Source organism: Amia ocellicauda, chromosome 7 (assembly GCF_036373705.1).
Source record: "Amia ocellicauda isolate fAmiCal2 chromosome 7, fAmiCal2.hap1, whole genome shotgun sequence".
Taxonomy (NCBI): domain Eukaryota; kingdom Metazoa; phylum Chordata; class Actinopteri; order Amiiformes; family Amiidae; genus Amia; species Amia ocellicauda.
Window position 1 is genome coordinate 41,978,807 of NC_089856.1, and position 14,140 is coordinate 41,992,946.

The 14,140-nt window shown below is 41.2% G+C and overlaps 1 protein-coding gene across 2 annotated transcripts in view; it reads left to right on the forward strand.

The window, feature by feature from the left end:
- The window catches only part of col4a3 (collagen, type IV, alpha 3), a 41,814-nt gene that overhangs the window by 20,847 nt on the left and 6,827 nt on the right, over window positions 1-14,140 (forward strand). For both annotated transcript variants that reach the window (XM_066709705.1, XM_066709706.1), the window contains exons 13-39: window positions 1,127-1,201; window positions 1,405-1,449; window positions 1,891-1,953; window positions 2,839-2,883; window positions 3,153-3,206; window positions 3,324-3,365; window positions 4,242-4,320; window positions 4,532-4,567; window positions 5,370-5,534; window positions 5,821-5,910; window positions 6,176-6,271; window positions 6,719-6,789; window positions 7,281-7,469; window positions 8,084-8,249; window positions 8,551-8,643; window positions 9,003-9,107; window positions 9,862-9,956; window positions 10,255-10,405; window positions 10,867-10,980; window positions 11,099-11,266; window positions 11,533-11,622; window positions 11,757-11,891; window positions 12,044-12,142; window positions 12,697-12,786; window positions 13,199-13,332; window positions 13,637-13,763; window positions 13,950-14,030. In XM_066709705.1, the coding sequence (XP_066565802.1) occupies window positions 1,127-1,201; window positions 1,405-1,449; window positions 1,891-1,953; window positions 2,839-2,883; window positions 3,153-3,206; window positions 3,324-3,365; window positions 4,242-4,320; window positions 4,532-4,567; window positions 5,370-5,534; window positions 5,821-5,910; window positions 6,176-6,271; window positions 6,719-6,789; window positions 7,281-7,469; window positions 8,084-8,249; window positions 8,551-8,643; window positions 9,003-9,107; window positions 9,862-9,956; window positions 10,255-10,405; window positions 10,867-10,980; window positions 11,099-11,266; window positions 11,533-11,622; window positions 11,757-11,891; window positions 12,044-12,142; window positions 12,697-12,786; window positions 13,199-13,332; window positions 13,637-13,763; window positions 13,950-14,030 (2,698 nt within the window). The remainder of the gene's footprint in view (window positions 1-1,126; window positions 1,202-1,404; window positions 1,450-1,890; window positions 1,954-2,838; window positions 2,884-3,152; window positions 3,207-3,323; window positions 3,366-4,241; window positions 4,321-4,531; window positions 4,568-5,369; window positions 5,535-5,820; window positions 5,911-6,175; window positions 6,272-6,718; window positions 6,790-7,280; window positions 7,470-8,083; window positions 8,250-8,550; window positions 8,644-9,002; window positions 9,108-9,861; window positions 9,957-10,254; window positions 10,406-10,866; window positions 10,981-11,098; window positions 11,267-11,532; window positions 11,623-11,756; window positions 11,892-12,043; window positions 12,143-12,696; window positions 12,787-13,198; window positions 13,333-13,636; window positions 13,764-13,949; window positions 14,031-14,140) is intronic.

Here is a 14,140-nt window from a genome sequence, read left to right on the forward strand (position 1 = left end):
ACTGCTTAAGTATTACCTTGTGCTTTAGGATTTGAATAAAAACATGTTGGATAAATGCATTAGATTTGAAGATCATCTTTGTTTTGCGTTAAGAGCTTTTGTTTGACAGGATATTGTTGTTATTGTGGCGCCACCTACTGGTATCATATAGATGAGTCAACTGAACAGATTGCGAATGATTGTATGAAATATTGCCTGCAAGTAAAACTGTTGGTTGGCTTTTGACTCACTGTAAAAATAATAACTGTCAAAAAAGGATTCCCCCTCAGACTAAATAAAAGCTTTTTCATAATTTGACTTAATCAGGGTCCCCGCGTATCCTTAAAAAGTCTTAAAACATCTTACATTTAGTTTTGATATTCAAGGTCTAAAAATGTCTTAAAATGTCTGGAATTGTAGGAGGGAGGCATTAAATTTGATCTGGGGAAGAATGAATGAGATTTTCTTTTACCGATTTTCTTTTACCGATTTTCTTTTATTTTACCTTTATTTTATATCCCACAACAATGACCATTTCCGCAATGTCCAATACCTACAAGAACACTGTGAGATGCTGTGAGCAAGCAATGCAGGCTCAGCCATTGGTAAATGCAAATTCAATAAGAAGTGGTTGGAGGACGACAAATATCGTGTCTGGCTGAAACCATCCAGCGATTCGTATGGGGCGCGATCTGAACTTTGTCACAAAACGTTCAAACTTGGGACAATTGGTTGTAAAGCACTGGATACTCAAATGAAATCTAAAAAGAATAGCGCTATGCTAGCACTCGAAAAAGTACTATGCCCATCAAGTCGTCGCTGTTTATTTGATGGTAAATGCAGGGTAACATTGTTTTCCATTGGACTGGGTCTACCGCCATAGTTTTATTTTCGTTAATGAGAAGGCAGTTATATTAGCTAATGTGCACTGAATATTTCTGTTATTCAAATTCAATACAACTAAATAACAGTGTATACTGTAGTCTAGTTTGTTGATTTCTTTTGCCACAGTAATGGTATTAATTTTTATTTTTAGAGGTATTAAAAAGGTCTTAAAATTAATTAAATGTGTACTTAAAAAATGTGCAGATACCCTGTTAATTGTCCACAGCACGTGATCTCAATTGCAATTTTTTTTCTTCCTAAGGGTGAACGTGGCCCCCGTGGCCTTCCTGGCCGAAAGGGAGAGAAGTTATACACACAGGTCTCCATGGACTGGAAGGTAAAAATATCTTTACACTGAGAGAAACTCTTACACTGCTCTTTGTTTTCTTGTGTCTGAAGATTGGGGGAGTGTGGATTCAAAGTGTGGGTTAAACTGTGATACATCCACACTTTCACCTAGCCCGCCACCTTACCCAGATAGTAAAATTGTGCTGTTGTTTTAGCTGTCATGCTTCTTATGTTTTCATTTTTATTTTGAAGGGCGATCCAGGTGACCCGGGGGATATGGGATTGCCGGGTTATGCGGTAAGTACATGTGAATTCCTAATTCTCTGTGAAATACAATTCATTGATTGTTCAAAAGCATTGTGATTTTTCTTTCAATTAGTCCCCCAAAGATATGACATCATGCTGCAGAATCTGATGGCACAGCTGTGGATACACAGGAAGTGCAGATACACTGCACACACGTGTCACTTCCTGTTTTGCCCCTCTCTCAGACCGGATAAACTAGCTCCATGAGTATATTGCTTCTGATTGCATTACTGGCATCAATTATACAGAAAAACCCATTAAATGCATATTGTACCAGCCCAGTTCAAACCTGAATCCCACTGAGCTGGCAGCTACCCCTTTCCATTTTATTTTACTACCGATAAATTCGTGCAGTCATGTTCCTTTTTGACTCTTCTGAACAAAAGCAACCTGTTGATGCCTGCCGTGTGCTGGCCCTTGTTTCTCACACAGGGTCCTCGCGGGGACGAGGGTGACAAGGGGGCGAAAGGTGAGCGAGGAGACCCAGGCCCAGAGGTATAACTGAACTACTTACTAGCCTAACCATAATGGATTAACTGCAGTTTCTTCAGCAATAGACTTTCACTTTTGCTCTCAGTCTCTCTCTCAGTCTCTCTCTCGCTCTCTCTCTGTCTCTCTCTGTCTCTCACACACATGCACTATGGATCGTTGATGGCCCTATATGCATATAGTGGGGTCCACAGCCAGGCAGAGGGCTCAGCTAAAGGCTCATGTCCAATGACAGCAGGGCCCGGGGGAGCGGATGCAGCATGTCCTCTCCCTTTTCTCCCTCTTTATTATTTATCATTGTGTTCATTTTAGCCAAGATGACTCAAGATTTGTTGGAAGTCTCTCCCTCCCCAGTGGTCTGCCACCACAGTCCTCTGCCGGGCTGCCCACAGCCTTTCCACTGGGTGGGAGTGATAAAGCCGAAGCTTAGGCCGCTTATACAATGTCAAAGGCTAATATCCCTGCAAATGAGTGTCTAAACAATGTGTCTAAACTGCTCTGCTTGAAAACCTATATCTGTGTGTGTGTGCGGCTTAGTTGTATAACACCTGTGTCTGATGTCAATTAAAATTGCCTCATCATAAGCAAAATAATAAGCAAAAAACATTGTTTGCAGTTTGGGAGTGAAAATGATTTGCATGGCTATGTTTACCATATTGTTTTAAATCACAATTTAAATTGTTTATAAATCTGTCATTTGCTTTTTTTTAAACTGTAGCCTATGATTTACTTTTTTTTTGTTTTTTTGTTAATTTTGTGCTGCAACACTGCATTTCACTTGTAATCTGTTTGTGGTTAACATTGAATGACATTGAATGATACAAGTATTTGTGGTTCTATGATTTTTCTAGAGTTGTGTTGTACTTTTTCTAACAGACAGTATGTTTTCAGGGCAAATCTGGAAAAGATGGCAGCCCTGGGCTTCCAGGCTTTAAGGTAACATAATCTGGTTTGATTATCAGCTCATTCCTATCTTCTTGTTAAACAGTTTTGTTTCCCTGCAATGTCAGGTCATCATAATATACCACTATGTGTGCTGCATTACTAGGGGGAACATTTTATGTAGGCCTAAATCTTTATGAAGTCTAATGACCGCTTTATTTTGTCTCGTGCTGAAAATTAATGCAGTTTTTGAATGAATCTGAGAATGTGAACATTATCTGAATAAGCCTGTCTTTGGTGACTATCTGCTGTGATGTTTCTAGGGTCCAAGGGGAGATCCTGGTTTCGAGGGACCACCTGGGGATGCTGGACAAAAAGTACCCAGTGTTTCATACATTATTTCTTTTGTCCTTTTTTTTTTTTTTTTTTGTGAATTTCGATGTGTCTGTTTGTTCATGGCATGCTTATAATAAAGTTGCTTGGTTTCAATCTAGGGTCAGAAAGGTGACCAGGGTCCCTTTGGTGCACCTGGAAGAGTGAGTAGTTTTATTTATGTATTTATGTATGTATTTTTAGTGTTGTAATTCACAGTTGTTCATTCAGACCCATCTGACATCAAAAGTCTACACATCCTTATTGAAAATGCAGCTTGTGTTAATGTAAAGGCTGAAATCAAGACAAATCATCTGACCTTTTTTCACCTTTAATATGATCTTGTAAAAAACAATATTTAAGTGAGAAACAAGTTGATAATTTATTGGTAAAATACTAACAAAATAATTAGTTGTCAATGCCTTGCTTGCATAAGTGTACACACTTCGTGGAAGCACCCTTTGCTTGGATTACAGCAGTAAGTCTGTGTTTGATAGGTCTCTATTGACGAAGCACACCTGGATTTTGCCATTTTTATCCCACTTTGAAGAAGATTCCAAGCTCTGTCAAATTTCGAGGGGATCTCCTGTGCACAGCCCTCTTTAGGCTAGTCCACAGATTGTCTATAGGATCGAGGTCCGGGCTCTGACTGGGCCATTTCAGGACATTGGTCTGACATGATTTATATCAACAAAAGCTGCATTTTCAATAGGGGTGTGTAGACATTTGTTATCCACTGTGTATATACAATTGTTTTTGTGCTCAAATCATTCACACCTTTGTTTGATTTGGCTACAGATCATGTTAATTATGTTTTTATTTAAAGAATATTTACAACTAAAATTGTAAGGGTGTCACTATTCTTCTTAACTATTACAAGTCTACCGTTTAAAAACCCCAATGGTGAATTAAAGGAGAATTAGTGATCGGATTAGTCTGTTTACCTTTCTACAATATGTATCATCCAGTATCCAAGGGCACTGTTGCTCAGCTCTGTGTTCACTATGTGTGCTGCTGTGTTTCTCCTCTCCATTGTGCAGGTGATAAATGGTGTAACCATGAAAGGAGACAGTGGATTTCCAGGACCTCCTGGCCCAAAGGGGACACGTGGTCGACCAGGTAATGTCACAAATTCTCATCTCATCTGTAGATGTCAGTCTCCATGTGTACAGTCACTCAATGCTTGCAAACCCATGCTAAACAGTCCAATTCTTTGTTTCAGAGTGCAAAAACTAAAGGACACTAGAAACTGAGATAAAAGATAATTGGTACACTATGGCTTCAAAATTCAAATGCTCAAACATGCAAGAAAAGTTATTCTATTTTGCAGGATTCGCTGGTTTTCCGGGAAATCCTGGAGGGCCAGGTAAGTGCTGTGTCTTTTGTTAACATGTACTGTATGTAATGTACAGGAAACTCACACCCCATCACAAACATACATGTGAAATGTAGGCATCTGAAACAAGCCATGTGTAAGTAAAGCTCTACAAAATGGCGGCATACAATTCTGAGATGTCAAATGAGCAAAGTGGGTTGAAAGGCCTCTCAGTTGTAAATCTGGGGAATGTTCTTATAATCTGAAGAAACAATGAATGGATAAATCAATCAGTCAATAAATATCCAGAAAAAAGTCTCCACCAGAGTGCCGGCAGTAGAAGCTGGTCACAAATCCAGCCTAGGCCCTTGGCAGCTTTGGTCTGGAGTTCCCGAGGGGCAGCTCACAATTGTCTGAGCACTCCTGGGGTAGGATCAGGTGGTAGCTAGCTGGAGAAATCTGGGATCTTTGCACATAAGCGACTCCTGTAGTACAGCCTGGCCCGCAGGTTCAGGGAGTTCATTGGTCCATCGACATCACACCTTCTGAATGTGTGATCGATAGAAGCTGGTTTCTCTTGACTAGCTGTGCGAATGATAGCAAAGGGCTTTGACTGCGTGCGCATCAGGGGACACATGCTTTGTCTCATGCCTGCTGAGGCGGCACACAAGTCACAGAGGAGAGGCAATGCCAATTCCAAATTGGGGCAAAGAAGAAGGGAAATACTTGGAGTTTGTCAATGTATGAATCGATGAATAGATAAACAAATAAATGGATACATGGATAGAAAGACAGGCAGACAGATGGATAGATATATAGATAGATAGATTATTTTTTGTATCATCCCTTTAAGGGGAGTCGCAAACAGGCCGAGATGGTGAGCCTGGAGTCCCTGGCATGCGTGGTCCAAAAGGCGACGAGGGTGACCCTGCACTTTCCATCCGTGGTCTTCCAGGCACTGATGGGCCACCGGGCTTCCATGGCGCTCATGGGGACCCTGGCCCTCCCGGGGTTTCAAGTAAATGGCCGCCTTTATTTTCAGAAAGCAAATATGTATAATACCAATGTACCTTTTCTCAACAACACACAGCTGAAAATTACCACTCAGTTAATGACACTTGTTTAATACTTTGCTTATGTATTCTAGCACATCCTGATCTAAAACTGCCCATTTGTGTTCTGGGAAATCAGAAGAAATTAGAACTGAACATTGTTCCCACTTAAGAAACCTAATTGCAATATATGTATGTTTGCTGGAATCATTCCTTTATTTGTTCTTCACTGGGTTTTCTTCTATTTCATAGATTACACAAAGTTCAAAGGAGACCAAGGGCCACAAGGTCGTAAGGGAAACCCAGGACCCCAAGGACACCACGGAGTTTCTGGAAATGCTGGTTTGTTCTCTTTATTTTCATTACAAACCTTGGCTGACTTACTGCTGTCTTCCTCTGCAAAGGTTATTATTCAGTGCCATCATATTAAATCATCTCAATGAATACGATCTGTTGATGTATATTAACTCATTGCCTCTGGATTATACATCAGCACTAGTTGGGAGTGTGTGATGTCAAACGCCTGTTGATTTAAGAGTCGTACAGTAGAATCAGAAGTCACTGAAATGTGTCTTTCTCTGGTTGAGATTGCTTTTGTCTGCTCCAGGTGAGAAGGGGTCCCTATGCTCGCTGTGTTTAAGTTATCAGACCGTGCCTGGCCCTGTGGGACCACCAGGAAAACCCGGGGACCCAGGAGAACGTGGTAAAGGCTTGATTAGTTTTTCCCAGTTTACAGTTGCAGTAATGGTGCCAAGAGGCAGAGCGCAGATATAAAACAATCAGTGTGTGTGTGAAGATATGGTGACAATCTGCCCAGATTTTGAAAGGGCTTCTGAAACAGAACTGTTGTCATTGTGTGCTGAGGACTTCCTGTTTATTGTTGCAATGTTTACAGTTGCAAAAGTACCTTTAACCTGGAATTCTGTATGCCATGTACATTATTGTTAATATTGTAACAAAACACAAAGAAAGGTTAGGTTTTCTCTGTAAAAAAAGGTCTTAAAGCTGATATTTACCTGCATATATATTTGAAGCATGTTCACACTTAAGCACAATTTACTTTTTTTGTATGCATATGCCTGCTTTAAATGCTAGTAAATCTTCTGAAAGTTAAGGAAACAAATATAAAACAAATATTTTATTCTTTCAGGAATAGAGGGGGATCCTGGGCACAAAGGGTATAAGGGCTTTTCAGGAAGCAGTGGCCCTCCAGGACCTCCAGTAAGTCTGTATGATGAGCACTCTCAGCTTCAGAGAAGAGGGGACACCTCCAGTCTTTGAGGGCCTAATGGGGTGTTATGTTTTTCATCCCTCTAAAACTATGAATTATCTAACTTATTTATTCCTCTGTGCACTTGGATCACTTTTACCATTTTCAGTGAGCTGATGATTGAAATAGGTCTATAAAACCCTGTGGCCTTCAAGATCTTCTTATGTTTCTTATGTTTCTGATCTATGGTTGTGCATCATTGCTGACGTATCTTCTGTATCTTTCTTAACTTTCTGTAACCTTACTTCTATTCTGATACAGAGACTTCAAAGCATAAATCAGATTTTTCGTTTTGAATCAAATGCCATGTTTTGGTCTGTTATGCGTTGTGGAATTGTGGAATAAAACAAAACTTTACCTGCAGATTTAATCCATGACATTTGTATCGATAGTTTAGTAAACGTGTCTGCTAAAATAATGAATCATTGTGTTCTCTTTCTAGGGTCTCAGAGGTGGCCCAGGCAACCGAGGTGCTCCGGGGCCGAAAGGAGAACCAGGGTTCATGACTCATCCCAGTGAACAAGGGGAACCAGGAAGTATGGGGCCTGTAGGTTATCCCGGACAGAAAGGTTCCAAGGGAAAATCAGGAAATCCTGGATTCCCTGGTGGGCCTGGTCCGAAAGGCAATCCGGTCAGTACTTTTTCAGCTCACTTCCACTCACTTAGTGGGTATTAGTTACCCTCTCCAGAACTTCTGGGCTTTATGAGTCTTTGAGGTACTGCACCTGAAATGTGCTGCAGAGGGCTACTCAGGAATGATGTAGCAAACATTACTATAAAGTGATCACAGAACAATATGACATGGTGGTAATAAAAATGTGTAAACTCCAGGGGATGTGGTCAAAATGTGTTGAAAACTAATGTCATAGAATGAAAGGTATAACTACATTCAAGAGTATTTCAAGTATTCACAAGTAAGATCCACGGAATGAAAAGTAACATGAAAACAAAATCTGTGTATTGAATAGCAAGAGATGGACATATGAAATGTAATAAGTACAAACAAATTACAAACCCACACAGCTTTGGGTGCTGCCTGGGTATCTATTTGAGGATAAGACAGGAAAAGTGTTTTCCACCCATTTCTACAGCAGACGTTTATTAGATGAAAGATTAGTATTTATGCTATTTAAAACTCACCAGGTAGTGTGTTGTTAATGTGTTAATGAGAGTTAATAGTGTGTTTATTATGTGGTAAATCGTTACAGTATGTCACTTCCTGGCATGTGTTGTTGCTGTTTACAGGCGTTTGGTGGGAAAGGTGACCCAGGCCCACCAGGTATCCCTGGAGATCCAGGGCTCCCGGGGCAGATGGGAATTCAGGGCAAGGTGGTTATTGGGAGGCCTGGGGCACCGGGACCTAAGGGCAGTGAGGGAGTGGGTGGCCTGCCAGGGAGACCGGGGCAGCCAGGTACGTTACCAGGCCAGTCAACATGGCTACAGATATCACTGCTAGAAACACATGGATGGATACTGCAGTCAAGCGCTTTAGACTGAACATAGTTAATAGAACTATTAGAAAAGCTCCTTTTTTATTATTATCATTGATGAATGATACTATTCTTACCTTATGAATTAGTCTCTCAGATATGTAACTGTACCTCTGTGGACAGATTGTGATGACATCAAGTGAAATGTTACTGTCGTTTCAAAAGCACATTTGCTTTCAGCTATGGATTTAAAACCATGTTCAATGCTTGTTTCATTCCCAGGAGAGAAGGGAGAAGCTGGCAGTAAAAATTATGTCCCAGGGGAGACTGGAGAACAAGGTGACCCAGGATTAGCAGGGTCTCCGGGGCCTCCAGGTGAGAACTGAAATACTGCAGTAAATAAGACTGTGCCGTCCAACTCAATTTCCATGCAAAACTGGCTCATTTGGAACTGTTTTGGGGGCTGAAAAGTGTGGGTGCCCCTCAGTTGATTTTTACTACTGTGGCCCTTTTGTGTGAATATGCAAGCAGTTTAAAAACGTTTATGGCAGTCAAGAGTTTTAGCTTGGAAAAGTAACATCTGTAGAGGGAGAGATAAGATTAAACTGGTGTGTCTGCCTGTGTACTCTGACTGCATCATTGATCTCTGCACTTTGCATAATTAAGATGAATGAAAATCGATACTTGGCACAGGTTAAAGCATGTGATGGATTATGATTTGTATAATATTACAGGAAATCCAGGAGACTATGGGCGGAGAGGTCCTCCTGGGCAAAATGGATCTAAGGGCAACAAAGGCACCACTGCATTCGGGTTCCCTGGGCAGGATGGACCCAAAGGTAGGAGGGGAGATGCTATTAAATGTTGGAAATTAAAATCAAACCAGATTTTTTAGGATATTCATATTATGTTCAGGTCATATTTCTCTTAGTTCATCATTTCCTCATCTGCTCACTTGAAATGTTTTGAGATAATTGTAAAGCGCAAGTATCAAGAGCAGTTTTACATCCATATGTCATGCATGGCAGTGCTAATTTGTTTCCTAAATTCCTTCAGGGTTAAATTACAAATTATGATGCTAAACTTAAGCAATGTTTAAGAGCATGTTTCTGTTTTGATTATATTGTGCATATCAGTGCTTCAGATTGTGCATGTAAATGTAGCATATGTTTAAGACCGGATCCCTGCTATAGTTTCCAAAGAATGTGCATATGAACCTTTTGCCATTTTTAATAAAACTCTTAAATTTGTAAATGTGTAACTGTTTCCAACTGTATTAAGTCAGCTTCTCTTTTAACGATATCCATTTCATATTGTAAGTTATACGTTTTTCTTGAAGCTGTCTTTTGTTCATCTTTGTATTCTGTATGATTTATGGCTGGTATCAACCCAGTTCTGTGGGCTCCAGTTTTCCTCAGCTTGTTCCTCTTCATGTTGCCAAGTTTCTTCGTCTTTATTTAGATATTGGGCTTGACAGGTTGACCATAATAACAGCCTCACTTATGTAATGTCCATACCCTTTTGTTCTATAACATACAGCACTTTGCTTTGCATTATTATGGAATTATCTGTGTTGATTATTAATGTCTGCAGGTGACAAAGGCACACCAGGAACCCCAGGCAGTTCTTCATCAGGGTGTCCTGGACGACCTGGAAATGCAGGAAACCCCGGCATGCCAGGACCCAAGGTTTGAAATGACCCACATTCATCTGCAACTTTCTCAGGATTAAAACTGGCACCTTAGAAACAGATGCACATGTAGAATTGACAGTATCAGCCTGGTGACCTGTCTTTACATGAAGCTGCAGAGATCTGCACGCACCTACCTGAACGTGGTTCCTTTCCAGGCAGGGCTGGATGACATCCAGGGATCCATATGTTCCTAGAAACCAAATGGGTAACTGGGAATAGGAAAATGGAAACGTGACTTATGTGAATCATGAGGAAATGTAGGTTCATTTGAATACATATTTCTGTACTTTCAGGGCAGCCTGGGGTACGGGCCTTCAGGGCCCCAGGGCAGACCAGGGCCGATGGGAGAGGATGGGGCTGCCGGGCCAGTAGGGGATAGTGGACTTCAGGGACCGCCTGGACCATCTGGATACCCAGGGCAGAAAGGCTTTCCAGGGGAGAAAGGTAGTTATATTTTGAGACAACAGAAGCCTACTTGCACACTCTCACAAATGTCATATAATTTGAGATGATATGAGAAGATGGTGTTAAGGTTTCTTCTATGGCATGTGAATGGCATTCTGTGAGAAATAAAAATACATTCCCATTTCCACTTGACTTAAATTCACTGCATTTTAGTTCCTCCAAACTGCTCATGAGACGTAAGAAATTGTTCTTTTCTACTCTGCATGGAGTCGATCTTTATTGCATAATCCAACTGTTTTTTTCACCCCAAACATATTTTTATGCCACTTGGTACTTACAGAGACCATATCAAAGAGCTACACGGATAGTTGTGTTATCTGAAAATGCTGTTCATGTATCCTTTTGGCATAACTTGAACATTAAACCAGAACATGTAAAATGGTAAATCTCAATAGAAGATCAATCTGACACATTAAAATCTTAATTTATTTTATAAATAGGGGTTACAGGAGCTGGAGGGCAGTGTGGACCAGCAGGTCTTCCAGGGAGTTGTCAACCTGGCCTTCCAGGTCCTAATGGCTTTCCTGGGCTAAAGGGAACCAGTGGTTTCCCTGGTATGTAAACAGTATCTATAACTATACCTCTGAAGCAAGGACAGCATGAGTGCAGAACATTTCTCATCTTAGAAAGTGTGTTACTTTCAGCACTAATGGCTGTATTGAAATATCCCAGGTCTTCCAGGAATCAAAGGATTACCAGGACCAAAGGGAGAGCATGGATTTGGGATCCCAGGGGTGCCCGGAGAATGTGGGCCCCCAGGGGTAAATGGGCCCCCAGGGGTCCGAGGCCCTGCTGGACAGAAAGGATTCAGAGGCCTGGATGGATTGCCAGGGGCACCAGGTAACACACTTAAGTTGCAGGACAAAGAAGCACTGTCAATCAACCTTAAAGTGTCACATTTTAACCCTATTTTATCTATTCCTGTATTCATTCAGTCAAGCCATTTCCTGACAGGTCTTGACAGAGGAACACAAAAATTGTCCACTTTTCCTCAGTAAATGCTGTTCATGACTTTATTGCACAGTTCAAGATGTTCCATTCTGAAAATCCTTTTGTTACCAGGGTTTTCTGTGTCCCTGTAACCCTTTTACCTATGTACTTCATAGGACAAAGGGGTGTACCAGGTGTCCAAGGGGGGAGCGGACCCTCAGGACTGGATGGTGATCCTGGACAGCCTGGGAGACCAGGACCCAAAGGCAAGTTAACTACTTTTTTTGGTCATTTTCCAAAATTGTTATTGTGGAAACAATGGAATCCTTAGTTAAACACACTGGAATTCATCGTACAGGAGTTTGTAGGCTGGTCTGTCATTTGATTCCATCTATTTCAGGAGTTATGGGTGTTGATGGACAAAAAGGCTTTGTAGGTGAACAGGGAGCTCAGGGGGAAGATGGAGAACCTGGGCTGCAAGGACTTATAACTATCGTTGATGTCTTTGGCCCTAATGGGGACAAGGGGGCTCCAGGTGTGTACACACTTACACAAGTTCCCAGGACCAGAAATGATGAGTCCTCAGAAGACTTTTCAATCATTCAGTTTTTCGTAATTCTTAATTAATAACATTGCTAATTATGAAAAATGTTGTTACTCTTTTCTGACTGGAACACCACCTGATAGGACTTCCTGGCACAACTGGAACAAAGGGAAGCAAAGGATTACAAGGAAACAGGGGAGCCCATGGAAAAGATGGAATTCCAGGTTTCTCAGGCCCAAGAGGTAATGCCTGTTAAAGTTGTGTTATAAAACTGTGTGTGTGTGTGTGTGTGTGTGTGTGTGTGTGTGTGTGTGTGTGTGTTGTAAAACTGGAGCTGTGTCCTTAGAGAATGTTTAAAAAATATCAAGAAACCATTATTTTGTTGTCATCTTCTGTTATAAGGCACATGTGGAATTTGATAAAAGCTACAATCATTTTCTGGGGTATCTGCATGGTATTTTGGTTGAACCAGTATGCGTTCCTGTTATGTCCTTGTTATACTTTTCTTTTCCACTTTGAATGTTGCTTCCATCTACATGCTTCATGATAAAATTTGGTTCAGGACACTTCCTCTTGAGCTGTTGTCACTGGATCACTCTGAACCCTAATAACGGCTTTTGCTACAGGATCACCTACATATTTTGAAGATGTTTTCAGTTGGCCTCTGTTACAATGTCTTAGTATTCCATGCCAGCAGCTTAAGACATAGATCTCTAAAAACATGGAGGAGTTGCCTCATTTGTAAGTAAAACCAGGTCCAAGGGAAATACGTGTTCTTCTGTGTTTCTCTGCTCAGGGGAAACTGGACCTCAGGGTCTTGATGGAGTTCCAGGTGGTCAAGGTTTTCCTGGGCCCCCAGGGTCATCTGGAGATATGGGAATCCCAGGTACAGTTCTTACCTTCAATGGTGATCACATAGCTTCTCTTCAAAACTCACTTACCAATGGCCCTTCCCCTAGGCTAGGGTTGGGCATTTTTGCTGAACTTGACATATCTTCACTGTGCTAAGAGAATATGAAAAGAAACGCCTGCTTTTAACGAACAAGAGGACCTACTCGGTTCGTTGGGCTAAAGTTGAGCATGGTTTGTGAGAGCTAGTGCTTTGCTTGATCAAATTAAGTAATCCAGCATTAAGCACATTACCTGCACAACAAAATTAATCTCATATTGATAACTAGTGACATAATATACACATAGTAGCTTAATAAAATGAAAATAAATGGGAACTAAATGGAATTTCATATTGAAACATTGGGTCTTTTCCTGATGTCATTATGCCTTTCCATTGCCATGCCCAGGTCGAAAAGGGGAGAAAGGCAATCCAGGAGGTCGAGGGCAGCCAGGAAATCCAGGGTCCGCTGGTCCTTCCGGGTTACAAGGCTACAACGGAGAGCCAGGCAATATTAGTTGTCCAGCTCAACATGGGCCAAAGGTGATGTAGACAGATGTTTTTCCACTAATGATCTTTATTTTTGACCCAGACAAACACTAAACAAGTACATCAAAAGGTATCTTAAAATAATGCCCAAATCTGTGAAACAATTAGAAACAAAAGCTTTCTGTAATTTTTCACAAATGTTGTGGTAGAAACAAATACTGAATTTCATAAAGGGACTGAAAAAACTGAATTTCACATCGTGTTCAAAGACTTAAGTGCACTAAACATAGCTGCACAACACTAACACTGTCAATCTGTTCAACTGGGGTGTTTCTCTCCTTGGGCCTTGTTGAAATAGGGTTCTTCAGGGATCCCGGGGACACAGGGAGAGAAGGGGGTGCAGGGGCAACGTGGGCTGCCTGGATTCCCTGGTCGTGATGGGAGTCAAGGACCACCAGGGACAAGTGGATTACCAGGACCACCAGGTCAATTATAATGATATATAGTAACCTTCAAATACATTAATAAACTTTATGAAAAGTTAATTTAGCAAAAGAATTCAGGAGTTCTCTCGATACAAAGAAATCCAAAAGTAAATAAGTATATGCCTTGTTTCTCTCTGTTTGGTTAGTGTTAACAAACCCCTGACTCCTATTCATGGTCACTTTCAGGACCCACAGGCCTGCCGGGGAATAAAGGTTTTGATGGACGTCCAGGACCAAGGGGGTTTCCTGGACATGCTGGTTTTCCAGGTATATTGTCATTCAACCTGTGCTTTAGAAGAACAATACAATACTTAAGTGCACTTCGGAGTCCCGTGTATTGGTTCGATAAAGCCAGCATGAAATCTACCCAGTTCAAG